This window comes from Apiospora hydei, assembly GCF_038363865.1.
Source record: "Apiospora hydei strain CBS 114990 chromosome Unknown utg000004l_segment0_segment0, whole genome shotgun sequence".
Taxonomy (NCBI): Eukaryota; Fungi; Ascomycota; class Sordariomycetes; order Amphisphaeriales; family Apiosporaceae; genus Apiospora; species Apiospora hydei.
In genome coordinates this window covers 6686728-6707397 of record NW_027117363.1, presented here as the reverse complement: position 1 = coordinate 6707397, position 20670 = coordinate 6686728, and the positions used below count along the sequence as shown (strand labels likewise).

The window sequence follows — 20670 nt, the reverse complement described above, 5'->3', positions numbered from 1 at the left end:
CGTCGTGGTACGACAGCGTTTCGTTGATGGTGTGCAAATTCTGACACAAACCACCACTCTGTCAAGATGATGGGTGTGAAGAGCTCTAGATAGGAAACACCATGGAAATATCAGCTTACTACCACTCGCGCTCGCCTCGCCTCGCAAATCCGGGGAAGGAGACGCCGATGCTTCCGTGCGACGGCTGGCTGGCTGGCTTGTGGTGGTGGTGTAAGACGGATTGATGGGGAAAGCTACTACCATTCACCACCATGTCGTGCCATATTGACACCTCTCAATGGTGCAACGTACCCCAACACCTATATTCACTATAGTCTGCTTACTTCATATTTCAAGTCGTTTGTGTCGCCCGCCGTCTGTCTACCTGGCCTTCTAAACCCTTGAAAGCAGAAAGGACAACCCACTGCGAACATAGATTTTTACTTGGGAGGATCGCAACTCTAAAATATAATGACATAATTGACGATAATTCTACGACATTTTACGAGCACTCACTCGAAGGTTTGCCGGTAAGTGAGTGATGGGTCTCGGGGGGCACGGAACGATCCTTTCCAAACGCTTATGCTACCGCGAAGTCCTTCCTCTTCAATCAATGTTCGCTTCGAGCCTATTTCTCACGCGAAAAGAAAAAGAAAATAAAAACAAAAGAAAGGAAGCTCAATGCCGACAGAGTGCATGCAGAAGTAGTATGTACGTTGATTAAACTACCTCCTTAACTACTTAAAGTACAGTAGATAAACGAATCCAAGTGCCGCAAACGGCCGATCACACACCCGCCGTTGCAGATTCCATCTCTCTCTCTCTCTCATCGTTACCCGGGGCCCCAAGCATCATGTTCCCCGGCCTCGTGCATCCCGTTCCCAAGAATGAAACTTGTCCGGCTGAACAGCCCCCCTGGTGTAGATCTTTTTCAGGTGGGGCGCGTCTATGTACTTATAGACGGCTCAATACGAACCAGCAGGACGGTCCATCTACTATACAGCTGCTATCTAGATTCTGGATAGGTAGATGCAATGCGTGAATGCGAGTAGTATGCTTTTAGTATGTATACGTAGTATGTATACGTAGTATATGCACTACGGAAGCTGGGTCAATCCTGGCATCTCGCTATTCTAGCTTATGTGAGAGTGCCGATTAGGGCTGAACGGGAACTCTCCGTCGCAGCCGTGCCGCGTCTTGGATTCTCACTAGCTGGCTTTCTCATCAACGTCGTCTCCTTGCCTGTCACTCTCACCGAAACCCGGGGCGTATTGCATACATTGGGGCTCAAATCTGCCAACAGCATACTTCGTGTGCATCACATTAAGACACGAGGCCCATTTGACGCATCAACTGTTGTTTGGTCTCTTCTAAGGTTAACTATGACACCGCTCTAGGTTTCAGAGAACCCCAGAAATCGAAGAAGCTGTCTCGGTATACCGAAAGAATGGAATCGAACAAGTATCAAGGTGGAAGTCCCATTGCTACCTCCCTTCTATGGTACGCACGGCCTTCGCCAGTTACTCCTTCTAGAAAAAGTCCATCAGCCAAAGATACTTCGCGCAGAACAAAGGGAAGTGGCAGCCTTGGGCCTCGGCGGACATGTCCAGCTCAAAACACCCCCAAAAATCCCTAGATAACCCTCTCTCAACGCCTCGTGGATGCTCGTCGCAAAATCCTTCCAATTGCCCAGTAGTTCATGAATCGACAATGTCGCAACTCTTTTGGTTGGCCTTCGGGCCGCATTGGAAAATAAAACGTCGTATAATTATGTACAGTGAAATGTCGTAAGATAAACTGCCTCTCAGAATCCGGAAAAGAGTGGATTGTGAGTATTGTCGAGGCTCCGAATCAGTGTTTTCTAGATCCAGATCTCCTGCGGGCGATATGGCTCTGGCTGGAAGAACGTCGTGAAAAGACTCTGCACTTCCGCTGCATATTCCTCCGCCTTGAAGCTGCAAAGTCCCTTGGAGGCGAGCTCCTTCTGCTCCTCCCTCACCAAATCCAGCTTGTCCGACACGCCGTAGTCCTCCGCGATCTCCGATACTTGAGCCAGCTCTTGGCCGAAGGGGTGGTTCGCGGGCGCTATGTCATGTCTCCTCATGGATCGCTGTCGAACTGGCGAAGAGATGGTCTTTGCTGGTGCGGTGGGAGATGCAGGCATGACCGGGACTATAGGCTTGCTTCGGCTGTAGGAATGTGATGAGACTGACGTCGCCGTAGTCGATGTGGACGAGGACCGGGACAAGGAGAAGCTGGCTTTGGAAGAGGCCGTGTGCAGGGACTGGTTCGAGTACCGAGCAGCAGCTTGCCTTTGAGCCAAATTGTCAAAAGACGCCTTCTTAGTGTGGGAAGGTGCTCGTTTGGGAATCGAAGGCGCCTCGTTCACGCGGGGAGGTGGCTTCTGACCAGGAGCAGTAAAGTAACAGGACAGGTGGTTTGGCTCCGGGTTGTTGGATCGCTCCTCGACCGAGGCAACGTCGGGGCTGGTAGGAGGCGAAGATGTGCTGGTACGAGCCTCCGATTCATCATCGGAGGTCTTGGACGCTGATGACGATACGGAGCGAGCTGACAGAGGATTGAGATCTGGCGCGTTATACGCGAGCATGTTGGTCGTGTGGGTGAGCTCCATGGGCGAGGATATCTTGTTGCGGATAGATCCGGAATACCCGAGGCCCCGAGTCACCGTGTTGCTGCGCTGTGGGGCGCCTGCATCTTTGAGATCTATGGACTGCTTATTGCGCCGGGTGGTGAAGGCACGGGCGAGAGACATCTTGACGGTTGCTGGCGGTGCGCTCAGGAACTTGGCCAACTTGAGGGGAAGACTGATAGATTGCGAAAGCTCGAGCGGGTGTCGAGCGTAGCTTATCAAAGGATATAAGGCGTGAGAAATGCAGATGACGACAGATCTGACAGGTGACTTCTGAACGGTCTGGTATGCCTCAAACGAGACAATAGAGGGTTTGACTCTGGAGGCTAAAACCCGCAGGAGCGATGCGACTTTTTGGTGGGTGTGGGCAATGTGACAATCCTTAATCCTGCCAGAAGCGCCAAAGAGCTGCAGCAATAGGCGGCAGACTGCAGTTCTGTGTCGTCGCGTGTCGCTCAGATAGCTCCCTCCTTTAAACTTGTCCCACAGCAGATGTCACCTTGATTTGGAAGGTGTTTTAGTGGTTTGGGGTCAGATGGGCCGCTTCTTGGTGACAGCCTATGAGGTCCCGGGAAAAACAGCACCGTGACACTCGGTGTTAGTCAATGTCACTCGAGGATACACCAAATTCCAATGGTCCGGTGCGATGTTTGCCTTGTGCAACACCGTCCGGCTTTAACAATGGATCAAGATGCGCGGGAGATGCCAAAAAGCGGTCGCTGCAACAGCTTCGTTTCCTGCCGTAGGACCGAAAGTAAGAATGGGCGATACTGGGTTTGACGTGCAGCAGAGATCCCTGATGGACAATGCGGTTAAATGGGCGGCCTTGCTGAGAGGTGGGTAAAAGTCAACGGGGAAGAAGAATCGAAACGTTGTTGGGTCGACTGTTGTGTTGAATCCAAGCCAAAGGTTTGGGCCAAGATCAAAACAACCGAGACTTGATCGTAGTCTGATGGTCGTTTTAAAGAGCCGTTCCTCTCAAAGGTACGGACGTGGAGTGAAGTAGAAAGAGAGAGAGAGAGAGAAAAATGCCGTGCGGTTTGGACGGCGTTCCGTGTTGCGTTTGCTTGTGTAAAAGGAGTGGTTGCTTCTTCAAGTTTGACCGAATGCAGATGCTTTTTCGCGTGTGGAATTCTGCGGTCGTTGCGTGTTGTTTTGCTATAGCCAACTTCTTTTTGGGATAATGAATAGACCCGCCCGACTATATCAGTCAGTTTGCTGGATTGGTGGTGTGCCAGACAGGAAACAGTGAAACAACCAGGTTTCTCAGGGATTGTGGTGAATGGTAAAGTTGGGTTGTGAGAGAAAAGAATGACTTCACGGGCCGGCGAGCAAGGTCGAAGCAAGAGACCTGCGGATCAAGCGACTAAAGAGAATGACTTGTGGGAGAGGAAGTTGTGAAAAGTCGCGGCAACACACCAAAAAGAGAGATGGAATGTGAGGTGGATAGTCGACGACAGGTGCATAGACGACTTCGGGGGGAGGGGAGATGGAGATGGGGACAGGCTAGGGTAATAAAATCGCGAGTGGGCCCAAGGATGGGTAGGCAAAGGAACCAACGATTTGCGGAGGGCTTCCAAGGCAGCGCCAGGGGGATCCTGGCCTAGAGCTTTCCTTTGATACTACACTAGGCAGGGCCTGGGCAGGGGTGGGGGGAGAGGAAAAGGCGAAAGGCTGCAAGTCGACGACGGCGATCACAGAACTGGGTCAACTGCGTAGGCGGCGGCGGCACACAACACCAACTTGATTCATTCTCGACTCACCTACTAATACTTGTCCTACAGCTACCTAAGACTTCCATTAAATGCTTCCTTTTCTGTTTACTCCTGACTGAGTATTGCATGTGCCAGCCAGCCAGCCAGCCAGCCAGCCAGCCAGCCAAGCGAGCCCCTGAGCGCTGATATCAGCTTCACAAAAACAAATAAACATCCAGAGTGGTCATGCTGTATGTGTATGATTCACAGCTTTTGCCGGGCCTCCTGTCAAAAAAAGCACCATCGACCCACGATGCACGCCACCCACCACCACCAAAGGCACTTCTCTACTTACTGCTGCATGGCTCCCCAAATAGGCACTTACCTACCCTACCTGCTCGCTACAGTAGATTAGCGCAGATTAGCGGCAGGGGAGACGGCGAGAAAAGGGATGGCTCTGACGACGAACCAACAGACCAACACCTCATGCACTCTAACGACGACAGCACCCCTTCAAGTTCAACCCTGGTCCGTCCTCCCACTTGACAGTCGCGCCTGCTCTCTGCCGGACCACGACGCTTTTAGGCTAGAACTGGGACGGGTGACTGGATTCGACTGGATTCGACTGGACGGCGAACAAACAAGCGCATCAACTCGGGCCTGATAGGCTTGTCTGTCCTGCGTGTGCCCAATCACGTTGGTTTGTTTCCCTGCTGCCCTCTCGTTTGCTGCCCACCCCTTGCTTGCCCCGCCTGACCGGGCAGGGGTGGGTGGTTCGGTGCAACGCTGAAGGGGACCTACTTGTAGTAGGGACTCACTGGAAGGGTGAATGCAAGCTGCAAGTGCAAGCCAATTATTCGCATCTCGCCATGCTAGCCATGCAGGTACAGCAGGTGCAGGCGGCTTGTACTACTATGGCCGCAAACAGTTACCGATTGGCAACTTGTAGCCCGTTCCAGTTCCCGTTCCTGATTTAACCCTGACAAAGAAGAACGAAAAAGAGAATTCTACTAGTCGGTGGAAACGATCGTCGTCGCTCCATCTGCAGGTTAAAGAGGTGTGTGTACACTCGGTACATGGCATGTATTACGTGGTCGTCCATTGTCGCACCACACATCGTTGCTTCTTTCTTTCGCATGAACCGGCTGGCTCACTCAGGCCGAAGACCAAGTCAAGTGGTTTCGATGCGCTGTGCGTGCGTCAGTTGGCCTCGGCGCTCGAAATTGGACCTGATTGCCAGGAGCCAGATGCCAGGGAGATTCATCTCAGGTCAAGCATTGCTGGAGCCGCCATGCGCTCATCATCAATGCGCCTGAATGGAGTTCAACTTAGGGACATGCGTGATGGCGCACAAGTCCGACCCATGCTGGAAAAAGGGAAGCGGCCAAGCCCGATCCTGCCCAGTGCCCAGGGTCTGCCTCCACCAGGCGAAAAAGATCCCTCTTGGCCAACTCCCTCGCATTGGCCACGACCAGTTCCCCTGCCCACGGCCGGTCTGTAGTTGAAACGAACGAGGCGTGGCCTGCGGGCGCAGTGATTGGTTGGCTGTTCCAGGCCTGATTGGATATCTCCGATCCCAGTGTTTCATCACCCGTCACCTCTCGTCCAAACATGCATTATCACCACCACCCAACACCACCCGCCATCATCGGTCGGGAAACGTCTGTTAAACATCCGGCAGGAATGTGGGAGCTACACCGTTCATATTTACCGACAACTGACAACTCACTACCTACCATCCCCCCAAAAATGGTATCGCGCGCGCGAAGAGGGCACGTCGCTGTAGTGAGGCTTAGCACAAAGGCAGGCCTCTGGCTACTAACTTACTAACCGATGGTGTGTAGGATCACACAGGAATGTCTGTTCCTCGACGGGGTTGCATCTAGGCACAGGATAACTGTTCTCACCTGTCAAGTCTCTTCAATCGAACAATCTCGACTCTATTGCCGACTCGTGGCACAACGCCAATCGAGGGCAGAACGTGCACCCTCACCCCACCAACGATCGATCACATTATTCATGTCATGAACCACAAATCCTCACTTATGGTCAGTCTGTTGCCTCTAGCCTTTTGAAAACCTTGCAAGTGAGTTCGCAGTCGTACTAATAGCTATACCGGAATTGCAATACCTGTTTCTATTATACCGTAATATGAGAGTAATCAGTATTGGTTATTTTGTTCACATTTTCCTATTTTTATTGCTGGGTTAGTCGGTGGAATGAACTATAATCAGTCTGTTTATTTGGCTCTATTGGAGGGCTGACTATTTTATTCGTACGACTGCGAGGTGAGCAACGACGTTCACGTTATAGTGCCAGCTGTTCAACAAAGCCGAGTCGTGTTCTGCACATGCAGTTTCTACACAACGTAGGAATATGTGGGCGCGTTGAATTGAAATCCCATCGGCACAGGTCTCTGGCATTCAAGTAGCACTTTCTTTTTATCTAGCAGCGGCGGATACGTCACACCTCGACACAACCGTATCCTGCGTGTCTTACTCGGGGTTCTGATTAACATACGATAGTGCTGACCGGTGGTATAATCCGGCTCCCGCTGCTATAAGTCATCTTTCGCTGGTTCATACCATGGCAAATGTTTAATTCATCCCAAATGCATATTGGTTTAAGTGTCACCCAAAAGCTTGAATTGTGAACACAGATGATCACTAGCTTGAGATTCCTAAAAAGGGTGGCTGACACACATGCCAAACTCAAAACTTCAACCTGCTAATCCTCATCCATCGAGTCCGCATCGTTATCATCTTGATCATCCTCCTCGTCATCGTCATCGTCCTCCTCATCCTCATCTCCCTCGTCCGAATCAGAGCTGCTGTCGTCCGCAGCGACACCCACAAGTTTGTCTTCGACAAACTCCGCGTCAGGCTTGTTGTTCATCTTGCTGCCAAAGGCTTTGCGCACAGAGGCATTGGTGCTTGTGTCCCAGATGTGCATGGTGCCTTTGCTTCCCGCTACGGCAAGACGGAACGCCACATCGACATCAGGCGCGAAAGTTGCCGAGAAGACACGGCCGACGTCTAGGTTGCGTGACACTACCATCTGGGGGCCGGTGGGCGTTATGTTCCACAATTTGACGGTTTTGTCAGTGGAGCCAGTAGCCATGAAGCCGGGAATTTGGCTATTGACGTCAAAAGACGAGAGAGACTCGTCGTGAGCTTGCAGAGTCCACAGAGGCTTGCTCTCTGACGGGCTTGAGGGCGCATTCCGGGCGTCGTGATAGTGAATGATACCATTTTCGGTCGAGACGAAAAAGCAGTTCGGATCATGCGGATCCCACCTGACGTTCTCGACATCGCTCTCGACACCCCATCGATGCACCTTGGCGTCAGGGGCTCGCATATCCGCCGCTACTATCGTTCGATCGTAGCTGCCACTCAATAGCACGGTCGACTCGACCGTGTGCCACGCAAGCGAGCAAACTTTGTCGGTATGGTAAGAGTAAGACTTGGCACACTTGGTTGTGTTCAAGTCCCATAACTTGACAGTCTTGTCGGCCGAGGCGGATGCCAGGAGGTTTCTGTGTTGCCTGTTGGCGGCCAGAGACAATACTGCATCAACATGGTACTCGTCGTTGGCCTTCTTCGACTTCTTCTTTTCTTTTCTTCTCGTCCTCAGGATTGCCACCCTGGCCCAAGATGGCGTTGGGATACATGCAGTCCACTGTGTCGAGGTCCCAGATTTCGATATCGGGGTCCATTGTGCCTATCGCTACAAAGTTGGCGGCTGAGCTCTGCTGCTCGACGGACTGCTTGCCAACAGCAACGTCCAACCACTCAACGCAGAGCGGGATGGCAGGAAGCATGATATCGTGGTGTACGTAGAGGTTATCTGCTTCATCCTCGTACACGTAGACCTCAAGATGCGCCAGCTCATCCTCGACCTTGGCGGCTAACAAGAGATTGTCCGTTGCCAGAATTTGGAGGTCCTCTCGGTCCTCGTCTTCGTCGTCTTGGCCGTCGGGTATCGTGATGTACGGGTCCTCCTTGTTGGATTCATAATACGCCAAAGACTTGACGTTGCCGAACATGTCCATCTTCTGTCCCTCCGGCTGGTCCTCTTCGTCGTCATCGTAATGTTCCAGATCGTACTCTTTCAGGTCGTCGTCATTAACGTCAACTCTGCGGTGGTGATTAGCGGAAACTCGATCTCTTGATAGGCACTTATTGCATACTCTTCCTCGTCCTCGTCCATTGCGCCATCTTTGGCTGCGTTCTTTGTGCTGGCGCCATCCTCTTCCTGGACCTTTGCGCTGTCGTCTTTCTCCTCCTGGGCCTCTTCAAGGTCTTCGTTCGCGTCGTCCAATTGCAGCTTCGCAAGCTCTGCGATGCGCTCGAACTCGGCCTCGTCGAAGGTGTACTTCTTGGGGGAAGGGCGCCGCAAAGCCGCGCGGCACCCAAGACGCTGTTGTGATCATGGAAGACATGGCAGGCGATCGCGACTTCCCAGGCGACAGAATATTGGGCTCAGAACTCGAGACAGTTCTGTTGTTGCTGCCGTTTCGTAGAAAAATTACAGTTCCTGAGCTGAAATGCCCCGCTGTGACGGCCGAAATCAATACCGCTGCGAACTTCCAAAATTTTGAAAAATTTAGCGGGGCTTATCTTATCTGCGGTGCCCATGTACAGCAAATCAAAATACTTGGTACCTACGTATTTCCAAGCTCAGCGTTAGGGTATCTTCTGCAATTCATTCAGCTAGCATGCGTGAAATAATAAGATCTTCTATACAGTGTCTACTTCTAGATCTTATATCTTTGTATACATATAGTTATTTACTTACCTCATAAACAGCTTTGATTTATGATGTCGATGAGTAGGGAAAAGGCACCTATGAAATGTAGCTTAATATAAGGTTCTGGTTGGCTGTTACTTGGACCACCAATCAGCACCTCGGCACTAGCCACTGTCAGATCCAAACCTCCTTGAAAGTCTGTTTCCCCCAGGTACCCGCGTACCGTACCGGAGTTACGTTACTGTTTTCTTCCCCTACTTGCTGGCAGCTTTCAGTGGACCCGTCTCTCATCAACATTGCAATACTCGAGGCCATGGATCGCGACTCACGAGACTTCAGTCCCAAGCGACGTAAGGTCGACTTCAACCCACTGCGGTCCGACGACAGATACTCATCGCTCCCTAAACGACCCCATCGATTTGCAAACGACGGCAACAACGGCTCCGCAACACCACGGAGGAATTTCGCCGCAACGCCACGGCAGGAGGAGTTCGATAACCAGAAGGAGCCCACGGTGAGCGCTGAGGACGAGACGGCACTTGACCGAGATTGGTACCTGGGCGACGAGAACGGCCACACTTTCGGCGACGAGTCGCACGATCCGTTCGGCAGCTATGACGCGACATGGGTGGACCAACGCCAGCGCGAGGAAGCCCTTGTCGAGAAGAAGTCGGGGCAAATGCGTCACATGAATGCACGGCAGATGCAGAAACAGAAGGATGTCGATGCTTGGGAGACGAACCGAATGCTCACCTCCGGTGTAGCCCAACGACGGGGGCTCGATGACGACTTTGCCGACGACGACGAAGGCACCAGAGTCCACTTGTTGGTCCATGACCTGAAACCGCCCTTTCTCGATGGCCGAACCGTCTTTACGAAGCAGCTGGAGCCCGTACCCGCCGTGAAGGATTACCAGAGTGATATGGCCGTTTTTAGTCGCAAGGGCAGTCGTGCCGTCAAAGACAGGAGGCAGCAAAGGGAGCGCCAGCGGCAGGCCCAGGAAGCTACAAATCTGGCAGGCACAAACCTCGGTAACATCATGGGCGTCAAAGAGGACGAGGGGGACAGTGCGCTGCCAATCGCAGCCGAAGAAGAGGCCAAGCCAGCAGGGAACAAGTTCAGCGAACACCTGAAGAAGAACGAAGGAGCGAGTGATTTCAGCCAGAGCAAGACGCTCCGAGAACAACGCGAATACTTGCCCGCCTTTGCGGTGCGGGAGGATCTACTTCGCGTCATCCGCGACAATCAAGTCGTCATCGTGGTAGGCGAAACCGGCTCAGGAAAGACGACTCAGCTCACACAATTCCTTTACGAAGATGGGTACGGAAGTCTGGGCATGATCGGGTGTACTCAGCCCAGGCGAGTCGCGGCTATGAGTGTAGCCAAGCGAGTGGCCGAAGAAATGGAGGTGACCCTAGGAAGTCTTGTTGGGTATGCCATTCGATTCGAGGATTGCACGAGCAAGGATACCGTGATCAAATATATGACGGATGGTGTTTTGCTCCGAGAGTCCCTGAACGAACAGGACCTTGATCGCTACTCCTGTGTGATCATGGACGAGGCACATGAGAGAGCCTTGAACACCGACGTCTTGATGGGCTTATTCAAGAAAATCCTACAGCGGCGGCGGGATTTGAAGCTCATTGTCACCTCTGCCACGATGAACTCGAAGCGATTTTCCGAGTTTTTCGGCGGGGCGCCTGAGTTCTTCATCCCCGGGCGAACCTTTCCGGTGGATGTTATGTTTCATCGATCGCCGGTTGAGGATTACGTTGACCAAGCCGTGCAACAAATCCTAGCCATTCATGTTTCCATGGGGGCTGGAGATATCTTGGTCTTTATGACGGGCCAGGAAGACATTGAGTGTACCTGCGAGTTGGTCAGAGAACGACTGAGCGCTCTCAATAATCCACCCAAACTTAGTATCCTGCCTATCTACAGTCAGATGCCCGCAGATTTGCAGGCCAAGATCTTTGACAGGGCAGAGCCTGGCGTGCGGAAGTGTATCGTCGCTACCAACATTGCCGAGACTAGTTTGACAGTCGATGGCATCATGTATGTTGTCGACAGTGGTTATTCGAAACTCAAAGTATATAACCCTCGAATGGGTATGGACGCCCTCCAGATCACCCCCATTTCCCAGGCCAATGCCGGTCAACGTGCAGGACGTGCGGGTCGTACCGGACCTGGAAAGGCGTTCCGGCTTTTCACAGAAAAGGCATACAAGGATGAGCTCTATATCGCGACCATCCCAGAGATCCAAAGAACGAACCTGAGCAACACAGTACTGCTCTTGAAGTCACTTGGAGTCAGGGACCTTCTCGACTTCGACTTCATGGACCCCCGCCTCAAGAAGTCATATCCACTTCTCTATTTGATCTTTGGGCCCTTGGGGCGCTTAACAATATAGGTGAACTGACAGACCTTGGCGCTAAGATGAACGCATTTCCAATGGACCCGCCCCTGGCAAAGCTCTTGATCATGTCAGAACAATACGGCTGCAGCGAGGAGATGGTGACTATTGTGTCTATGCTCTCAGTCCCCAACGTCTTTTACAGGCCGAAGGAACGCCAGGAAGAGTCGGACGCTGCTCGTGAGAAGTTCTTCGTCCCTGAGTCGGATCACCTGACCTATCTTCACGTCTATTCTCAGTGGAAGTCCAACGGTTACTCTGACGGATGGTGTACCCGCCACTTCCTCCATCCGAAATCTCTCCATCGTGCTAGGGAAATCCGGACACAGCTGTTGGACATTATGAAAATGCAGAAGATGGAAATGACCAGTTGTGGCACTGATTGGGATGTAATACGAAAGTGCATCTGCTCAGGTTACTACCATCAAGCCGCCAAGGTGAAAGGAATTGGCGAGTACATCAATCTGCGCACATCAGTTACGGTGCAACTGCACCCAACGAGTGCTCTGTATGGCCTAGGTTTCTTACCCGACTACGTCGTGTACCACGAACTCATCTTGACATCCAAGGAGTATATGTCTACCGTCACTTCAGTGGACCCCCATTGGCTCGCCGAGCTCGGCGGTGTCTTTTACTCGGTGAAGGAGAAAGGCTACTCTGCACGAGAGAAACGCATAACCGAGGTTGAGTTCAACCGGAAGATGGAGATCGAGGCGAAGATGGCGGAAGACAAGCTGAAAGAGGAAGAAAGGATACGGAACGAAGAGGAAGGTTCCAAGCGCGTTAAACCGGCTGCAGCTGAGAAAGCAGGCAAAAAGATTGTCACCTCGGGTGCTGTGAAGAAACCCGCCGTCAAACGGAAGGCTCGGGGATTCTAGCAAAGATGCTGCAGCACATCCTCAACTACTGTCTCGGTGTAAGACAGCCTCTAGCTCAGCATGCCTAGTCATCAGGAAGCGGCCTGTACTGAAGCCAATCTATATCAAAATCACCAATATTGGATTGAAAAGAATTCTGTCTCTCAAGTACCTGGGTCTAGTTTGGGACTGGCAAACTGTTCCGGGTGCAAACCACAGTGTCTGGAAGGTAGGGGGCTCGATGATTCCTCCCCTCACGCCAAGAAGCTTCCCCATAAAGATGGCAGACGGGGCCCCTTGCTGTCATTGGGCGGGAGGTGATAATACGGCCAATGAACAAGTGTCTTTCCCCATGACCATGCCCACGATGCAGAAAAATACGGGGCTGTCTAAGACTGGAGGCTGATACACCAAAGTCACACTTGATACCTACATTGGAATCATCCGACGACGAACAACCTACCTGCTGACCTCGGATATGCAAGGCTAACTTTGACCCGGCAGCTGTCATTCAGTCCTCCACCAGCTGAGGTGAGGGGGTTTTCTTGTATATATTACGCCGTTAAGTCCCCATATTACAGATGTGGGCAGAGGATAGCATATAACGATCCAAGGTTTCTCGAAGCGTCATTGCTTACTCTCTGTTTCTTCATTGTGCAAGTTCGCGGCGTAAGCAGCACGTCAAGGCCCTGGTTCTCAACATCAACCTTATCCAACTTACTTTTTCGCTGCGGAAACTTTGCACATGATCCTCTATCCCCCGCTTCGGTTCACTGCTGCATGAATTCAGCTCTGCAGGAAAAGAACGGGGGCTCGGGAAGGAGAAGAGGACCCGTGTCGCAGCCCGCACACTACGAAATGTAGGTGCGAAAGGGAGAACTGCCCATATTCTTGATAGATACCTAGCCATGACCAAAACGACGAAACAATCTTCTGAACCATTAGTGCGACAAAGCAACCATATTCATCGAGTGTTAGCTTCACGGACCGAATCAAGGTTGGCCACCATAAGTAATGAGAGTATGTTTGGAATGCTGTTGGAAGCAAGAAGCATACCTGTCAAGCTCCCGAACGTCTCTACGTCAGCCTCGTCACATGTCGGGTCAGGCCTAGAAAAGTCGCCCATCATCATGGCCAAGGTGCTCCAGCCTTCATCATTATTACACCCTTCTTGCGAGACTCGCCGTCGCCAAGAGATGGTCTCGTCTTCGCTGTCCAGAAAGCGGCTGCAGCCGCGTCAGCAGCTGCAGGCCAAGGCCGGCGCTGCCCAGCGGCCCTGGCAGCCCTGTAGGAAGTGCGGCAAGTCGTACGTGCAGCTGCCCCTCGAGCTGTGCAACGAGTGCGACAAGAAGCTGTACTGCACGGATCCGCCGCAAAAGATCCGCCTGGACGACAAGAGGCCGCGGCTCGAGGCCGAGCCGCTCGTGTTCCCGCCGTCATCCCCACAACCGCAAAAGCTTAACGGGGGCTCGACAAAGTTGGAGAAACGTGGGAAGAGGGATGCGAAAACTCTACCGAGCATTGAGACGGTGGTCGGGACCGCCGTTGCGGCGAGACGGTCGAGCGTGAAATCTGCGGGCATAAGCGACAGTCAGCGCAGTTCCAATGATAGTACTGTGAGAGAAAACGAGACTATCGTTGAAGAAGGAAGTGTTGGCGACACTTCCATGCCCCAGATGCTCACATCGCCGAAGCCGAGCATACGGCGGAAACCAGTTGCTACGCCGATGAAAGAAAATGGCGGACCTGTCTACGAGCTGCCCGCCGAAGTAGCACTGGCACCAGTCGAGCAAGAACACCGAGACCGAGGTACGCAGGGTCGAGATGACCGTCCCCTGCTGGTTCTACAGCAGGCACAGCAACAGCAGAAGCGGCTATCACCACCAAGACCAGCACCAGCACCAGCACCAGCAGTAGCAGTAGTAACAACCACCACCACAGAAGCGAGCCCGCCGCCGACGCCACCGCGGCCGCGGACCTACCTGCTCGCCCAGCCGACGCGGGACCCGCAAGCCAGCTTCGCGCAGCGCGTGGTGCGGGACGCCGGCGGCCCGCTGAGCGCCGAGCGGCAGCGGGTGCTGGCGCAGGAGCTGGGCCGGGCGCAGGCGGAGCTCGAGTGCTCGCGGCGCGCGGTGCGCAACCTGAACGAGGAGATGGCGCGCGTGGGCCTGCGCAAGTTCCGCGCCGACGAGCTGCGGCGCCTCCAGGAGGAGAACCGGCGGGTGCGGGAGCATATCGGCACGAGGGCGTCGGCCAATGCCAGCGCCGAGGTCATGGAAGAGGAGCGGCGGCGGCGGTGGCGGCTGGACTCGAATTTTCATCATCGGGAGCATCAGCATCAGCATCAGCTTTATCAGCAGCAGGGCTTGGACCTGGAAGTGTTCTTGGAGAAAGGAGCGACGAATCCGGAGTCGCTGTCCCAAGTATATGGCCAGCTTTGCGGACAGTGCCGGGGTACTGTCCAGGGCTTCATCGAATCTTGAGTCGAAAGAGAAGGAGGGGCACGGCAATCATTCAAAGACGGAGGACGGGAAATCAGCAAAATAATACAGTAATCTTAAGTACTGGTTTGAGTGGGCAGGATGCGTGTAGCGGTGAAATATGCGAAATAACTCCGGGATATACGACCCACCCCTACCTGAGGGAAAATAGGGGTAGGTCGTATATTGGAGAAGATTACAAACACATCGACTATAACAAACCCCGTGAAGGTGCGCAGTTACCATATGACATTTCCGTTTCTACAATATCATCAATCAACTTAATATATATATACAAGAATAATATCGTTGAAAGCCTGTGCGTGTGGCTGTATCGACAAGCTCGGCCATATCTATATACATCCACACAAAAACATCAAGACGTACAACCCCCGCGAGCCATCCTCGCCTAGTTCCTCAAGGCCCGGTGCTTCCTGGTGGGCACCGCGCCCGCAAAGGTCGAGCCGATCTCGCCCCACTTCATCTGGGAGAAGACGACGGTCGGGTCGGGCTCGGCGGCGAGGATGGCGTCGGGCTTGTCCTCGTCCTGGGTGCAGGGCCCCGCGCCGTTCTGGCTGCCGTCGAGCCAGACCATGGCGCCCCCGGCGTCCCACCAGATGGACATGGCCAGCACCATGCCGCGCGCCATGGCGTCGCCCATGCCCTGCAGCGCCCCGAGGTCCATGAAGCGCGCCGCCCCCGTCGCGCCGCAGAACTCGTCCGTGATGCTGTCGACGGCGGGCGTGCCGGCCTTGGCCACCGTCTCCGACTTGATCACGACGCCGTCCTGCACGTACAGCCGCTCGATCTCGAGCAGCTTGCCCGACGCGTCGGCCGGGAATTGGGTTACGACGGTGAAGGGCCGCGTCGTGTCCACGGTGAAGTCGCCGCCGCGGCCGTAGTACGCGAGCTGGTCGAGCCGGTAGTTGTTCCAGCCGCACCCGTTCTTGTCGCACACGCCCTCGGCCTGGCACTCGGCGCCCTCGCACAGGTACAGGGCCGTCTGGTTGCACGTGTGCGGCGCGATCTGCGTGGCGCGCGAGTTGGCCTCCCAGATGTCCATCTCGTTGCAGCAGACGCCCTTGGCTTCGACGTTGCCCTACGGGAGCCAGAGTCAGTCATTAGAAAGCCAGTGGAAGAGGCAGTAGTGGTGACTAGGTACTTACAATACCGTTCTGGAAAGGCGTGACGTAGCACTGAGCGTCGCAATAGCCAGTACCCCAGTAGGCACCGCCGGGGTTCAGCTCGCTCTTGCCGCCGGCGGCCTCCATCTCGGAGAGGTAGAGGGCGCCGTTCATGCCGCAGGGCAGCTTGGAGACGTCGACGTCGAAGCTGTACTCGCCGCCGGTGAACTTGGTCATCTCGTACTGCTCCTCGGTCTCGTCGAGGAGGTAGACGCGCGGCGACTTGGTCTGGCCGTCGACGAGCAGGGTCATGGTGAGGGCGTCGGCGGCGGTGGTGACGCCGACGGTGGCGTAGTCGGACACGCCCTCCATGACGCAGGCCTCGGCGCAGGCCTCGACCGTCGGGCACGCCGTCGCGTTGGGCCCGCTGCCCCAGTCGCCGCACCCGCTGCCGTCGGCCTGGTGCACCCAGTGCGACGACGAGTCCAGCACAATGTAGTTGGTCGCCTCGGTGCACCCGCCGGCCACCGTGCACCGGTACGTCGTCAGCTTCGGGTGCGTCTCGGTGCCCACCGGCTTCTGCGCGGCGGCGAGGCCGGCCAGGAGCGCCGGCAGGATCATGTTGCGCGCCATGGGGGAAGGCCTTCGCAGATGGGAAATTATTGGACGAGGACGGATAGACGGACGGATGGCGAGTCGCTGGGAAGGCTGCTGAACAGGCAATGTATGGCGATACGCTTGTTTTAAGCCAACCAGCCAGTCAAGCCAGCCTCTCGGTCACTGGCTACCGGCTTTCTTTTTATATTCCTACATGGCCTTTCCAGTCTCGCCCCCTCGATGAGACACGGCTGGTGGTCTCCTCCGTCCACGACGTCTTCTCCACAGCCCAGGCCCCGACGTGCATGCATGAAAAGAGAGAATCTCCGTTGATTGCCCCCCAGATCTGGCCATGATGCGCCTATTCTCTCGCCATGGCTGTCCCGATAGCGTAACGACGCCCGCGCCGCCAAGCCCATGCGCACCCGCAGCGGTTCTCGTTGCGGTGGTCTGGAAGTAGACGCGCCGTAGCCAAAGCGGAAAGCGGGGAGTGGGTGGACGGGCCGGCGGGTAGAGAAAGAGAGAGCTTGGGCTTGGCATTGGCATTGGATGGGCCTCGCGCGCTGTGTATCGTTTGATTCTTATTCCTGCTCTTTCTTGCATACACCCTTCTCCCTTCTCATTAGATTAGACATCGCCGTAGAGCCAAGTCCCACACCTCCATCATGTCATCCTAGTCAGAGAAACGTCAGTTTCTGTGCGTCATTCCGTGTCCGTCCTCGTCCTGGGCTTGGGGCGCTATTGCCATTTTGCAACGGTCAGTGGTGCCGGCCCTTGCAGATCACTGCCCGTGCGGGTTGAATCAGATATATTGCAACCTGGGAGTAGCTTGGTGAGATTTCACCGCTCCCGGGACCAATTGTGACGTCTTGGCATTCGATGGGGGTTCGGCTGTTTACCCGGCGTAGCTGAAGAAAGGCACCAAGTACACAACAGGACAGCGAGTACCCAGCTTTTACATGGGGTTTTGTCGCCGCATTCGGGGTACGAGACCAGGCAGCTTGGCAGGCATCAAATGTTCCCATCAATGAGATTCTACGCTCGCGTCCAGCTGCATAGCACATCCAATACCCGGAACATCACCGCCTAAATCGTGACTATTCAAGCCCTGCATAATGGTCCCGGTGCAACAATTCAGTATAGATAGGGAAATATGGACCAGGTGGTGCACAAGTATATAGTGGCCACCTATCGTGCTATGTGTATATTCTAAGGATATACACATCCGTAACAGACACAAAATCAAGCCGCTCGTGATGAAGTAGATAATGACAGGAAGGGGTAGTGACAGTGAAAGCGCCGAATGATAGCCCGTTAGAACATGGTGCAGTCTTACACCTAGCAACCGCTGAAAGGCTATAGGCGAGTAGCCTGGAGCCATCGCACATCAGCGCTTTTCTTTCTCCTGTTTCAACAGAAGATCTCGCATAGCCGCCCGCGTATTTCTGCTTCCTCCCAGTTTCGGCCCTCGGAGGACGTCCTCGTCCTTCTTGGCACCTGGCTTGGCAGCCGGCGCGGGCGCCTTCCTCCTCTTCTGCCTCGCAGCCATGGCGTCCATGAACTCTCTCCGGAACTCCTCGGCGATGCGGTCATCGGCGGCGGCAGTATCCTCCGCCGAGGTACTGGCCACAGGGGCTTTCGGCGTCTCGTACATGTCGACTTTAATGGAGAAAAGGAAACGAGGTTAGCTTTGGCACTAGTTTGTGTCGCACAAAGGAGGGGAAACCACTGACGTCTGTTTTCACGCATCAACTCCTCCACGAGCTGATCCCGTTTCATGGCATCGCTATCCCTTCGGTTCCGCGGCCTCCAGGGCTTGCCATCGCGACCCAAGCGGACCTTCTTGGGCGGGCCGGCCGGCTCTTCGTCGTCGACCTTCTCGCCCGCCAATAGCCTTCTGGCCCGTTCCGTCATGTTGGCGTTGCGGTTGCGCACTTCGTCGCCGAGGTCGACTTCCAGGAGTTTGCCTTGCATGGCGATGTGGCCTTCTGGTTTTGGCACTGCATGTGTGCTGCCATTCGCATGTTCAAGTGACCGAGATTGGGCGGCCGCAGGCGACTCCAGCGAAGTAGGCGCATGTCGTTTCGCTAATTGGGCTGCTATATAATCCTCCCTTGCTCCATCAGTACTTGTAGTAGGGAGGCCGTGGGAGGACGGGAAAGAGGGGCGACTTACATATGCTTGTTCACGAGCTCGCCCACATGGCCGGTCTGGGCCGAGAAGCGCTTGCTCATGTCACCAGCAGACACATCTACGGCCGCCTTCTGCTCCTCCTCGCGAATCATGAGGCTCAAGTCGTCTTCGAACGAGGTGGGCATGTCGTTGCCTTGGGCATCTTTGGGCGCAAAGCCGACTCCTCGCAGACGTGACTTTCGCGCATTGCGCCGGCGCAGGAGCTCGGCAACGGAGACGCCCTCTTCGGCTGCGGCGACTTGCTCCTCGGACTGTGTAGGTTCGGTTGGCTGTTCTGCCGCAGAGGGGTATCTGCCCCTTCTGCTGGATCGGCGTTGCCAACGTTATGGCTGACCTCGGTCGCTGGTGCTTGTACATCGTCGTCTGACGCTCGCTGCCTATAGTGTGCCTTGCGCTTCTTGCCACGGAACAGGACCTGGGTTTCGGGCGCCGCTTCGGAGGGCGCGTCGGGGTTCATATTGTGTGTGCGATTGCAAATACTCTGGCGGCGAAGATTGTCGTGCTTGGAAGAAACAGCTGCGTCGGTATTTGCTGCTGTAGATGAAATCATCAACGGTGGTTTAAGGGGATGGATGGGTGGAGGGATGATTTCCGTTACGCGATTGATTGACTTCTGTTCCCGGTTGAGGCGTTCAATTCTGATTGGCCGAAGATTCCCCGCTATTTATGCTACCCCGGCCACTCGGCAGGTGAGTTTTAGTGCAACAAGGTACCTACGGTACTTTTAGAGGTGCCCTGTAAGTATGTTATGTACATACTTTGGGGGCGCTCATCAAGCTCAGCTCCTCCTGCTCCAGTGAAAAGGCTCCAGCCAGCCCAGGAATGTGGGAATGCAACATTGAATTGATTCCAGCAGAAGCGCATCTGGCATTCAATCTCTCAGCTTCCCATCCTGTCTGTCCATCTTGAACCTGCAAAACACCCTACCAGATAGATATATTAGTATCGTCCACAAAAAGACAGCCATGGCCAAAAGAGTAATTACCCAATCCATCCGAGCAAGACAACCGGTACTGACCACATCTTTTGCCAATAGGTCTATTTCCTCGTGCACGGTCGAGTACAGGGTCAGTAACTCCTCCTATCAGCAGTATCAAGTCTCTGACGTCACCTGACTGACCATCTCCTTCACCATCACAGGAGTCGGCTTTCGTTACTACACCCAGAAGAAGGCGACGGCTACAGGCATCACCGGATGGTGTCGCAATACGGATAATGAAAAGGTATACTACTGCTTTCTTCAGCCAACGTAAGAGAGAAATGGTCTGGCTGACTTACATTTTCTACCCCGTGCTATCAGGTCGAGGGAGAAGCACAAGGAGATGAGAGCACCCTCAAGCAGTTCCTCAAGGACATCGACCAAGGTCCATCACACTCCAAGGTCATGAAGGTTGATCAAGAGGAACGCGATGTCCTCGAAGGCGAGTCACAGTTTGAAGTCCGTCGGTAAATTCGGGGCATCAAAGTGTGTACGTCACTAGTTATATTATTTAAGTACATATCTGTGTAGCTCACCACCGCATAGCTATCGAGCTCAACTAAAACGAACGGGAAAGAAATGAAATGTTTCCCCTATCAACTTGTATGGTTTATGTTTTGAATAGTGTATTCATCAAGACATGTCTATATAAGCGAATCAGCCGCAGCAGTTTCTGCTCGTAGCCCAGTTCATACCCCGTATTCCATCAAAAAATATCTCTAGCAGATGAGTGTCGCAAAGCTGGCCGTTTCCCTAACAAAGGTGGAATATCAAGCCAAGATACCGCAAGTGCAAACATATAAGCGCCCGTACCGTATCGCAAGATCCCTGTGCAGTGATTTCCATGCAAAAACTGAGTGAAAACATGTTGTGCCAAGCCGGGCAGTGAAGCCCAGGGGAAACAACGCCATATACCCTGCCCCTTTTATAACGCCTAAACCTTCCGGTCTTCATG

General features: G+C 54.0%; 8 protein-coding genes across 8 annotated transcripts; 4 read left to right on the top strand and 4 right to left on the bottom strand.

Annotated features, from left to right (window-relative positions):
• Nucleotides 1–1840: 1840 nt before the first annotated feature.
• Nucleotides 1841–2752, bottom strand: PG997_004633 (uncharacterized protein; the record flags this gene model as incomplete). The annotated part of the gene is made up of 1 exon (XM_066808948.1): nucleotides 1841–2752. One exon carries the CDS (start codon nucleotides 2750–2752, stop codon nucleotides 1841–1843), a length of 912 nt encoding a protein of 303 aa, XP_066672566.1.
• Nucleotides 2753–7050: 4298 nt separating this feature from the next.
• PG997_004632 (WD repeat-containing protein C17D11.16) lies at nucleotides 7051–8764 on the bottom strand (the record flags this gene model as incomplete). Its single annotated transcript, XM_066808947.1, has 4 exons — nucleotides 7051–7926; nucleotides 8003–8459; nucleotides 8513–8697; nucleotides 8735–8764. 4 exons carry the CDS (start codon nucleotides 8762–8764, stop codon nucleotides 7051–7053), a joined length of 1548 nt encoding a protein of 515 aa, XP_066672565.1.
• Nucleotides 8765–9385: 621 nt separating this feature from the next.
• Nucleotides 9386–11482, top strand: PG997_004631 (uncharacterized protein; the record flags this gene model as incomplete). The annotated part of the gene is made up of 1 exon (XM_066808946.1): nucleotides 9386–11482. The coding sequence occupies one exon, from the start codon at nucleotides 9386–9388 to the stop codon at nucleotides 11480–11482; it is 2097 nt and encodes a 698-aa protein (XP_066672564.1).
• A 26-nt stretch (nucleotides 11483–11508) lies between these two features.
• PG997_004630 (uncharacterized protein) lies at nucleotides 11509–12363 on the top strand (the record flags this gene model as incomplete). The annotated part of the gene is made up of 1 exon (XM_066808945.1): nucleotides 11509–12363. The coding sequence occupies one exon, from the start codon at nucleotides 11509–11511 to the stop codon at nucleotides 12361–12363; it is 855 nt and encodes a 284-aa protein (XP_066672563.1).
• A 1109-nt stretch (nucleotides 12364–13472) lies between these two features.
• PG997_004629 (uncharacterized protein) lies at nucleotides 13473–14825 on the top strand (the record flags this gene model as incomplete). Its single annotated transcript, XM_066808944.1, has 1 exon — nucleotides 13473–14825. The coding sequence occupies one exon, from the start codon at nucleotides 13473–13475 to the stop codon at nucleotides 14823–14825; it is 1353 nt and encodes a 450-aa protein (XP_066672562.1).
• A 406-nt stretch (nucleotides 14826–15231) lies between these two features.
• On the bottom strand, nucleotides 15232–16579 carry PG997_004628 (Endoglucanase 1; the record flags this gene model as incomplete). The annotated part of the gene is made up of 2 exons (XM_066808943.1): nucleotides 15232–15921; nucleotides 15989–16579. The coding sequence occupies 2 exons, from the start codon at nucleotides 16577–16579 to the stop codon at nucleotides 15232–15234; spliced, it is 1281 nt and encodes a 426-aa protein (XP_066672561.1).
• Nucleotides 16580–17930: 1351 nt separating this feature from the next.
• On the bottom strand, nucleotides 17931–19193 carry PG997_004627 (uncharacterized protein; the record flags this gene model as incomplete). The annotated part of the gene is given in 4 exon segments (XM_066808942.1): nucleotides 17931–18202; nucleotides 18277–18656; nucleotides 18719–18974; nucleotides 18989–19193. The coding sequence occupies 4 exon segments, from the start codon at nucleotides 19191–19193 to the stop codon at nucleotides 17931–17933; spliced, it is 1113 nt and encodes a 370-aa protein (XP_066672560.1).
• A 508-nt stretch (nucleotides 19194–19701) lies between these two features.
• On the top strand, nucleotides 19702–20186 carry PG997_004626 (uncharacterized protein; the record flags this gene model as incomplete). Its single annotated transcript, XM_066808941.1, has 3 exons — nucleotides 19702–19807; nucleotides 19877–19959; nucleotides 20037–20186. 3 exons carry the CDS (start codon nucleotides 19702–19704, stop codon nucleotides 20184–20186), a joined length of 339 nt encoding a protein of 112 aa, XP_066672559.1.
• Nucleotides 20187–20670: the final 484 nt, after the last annotated feature.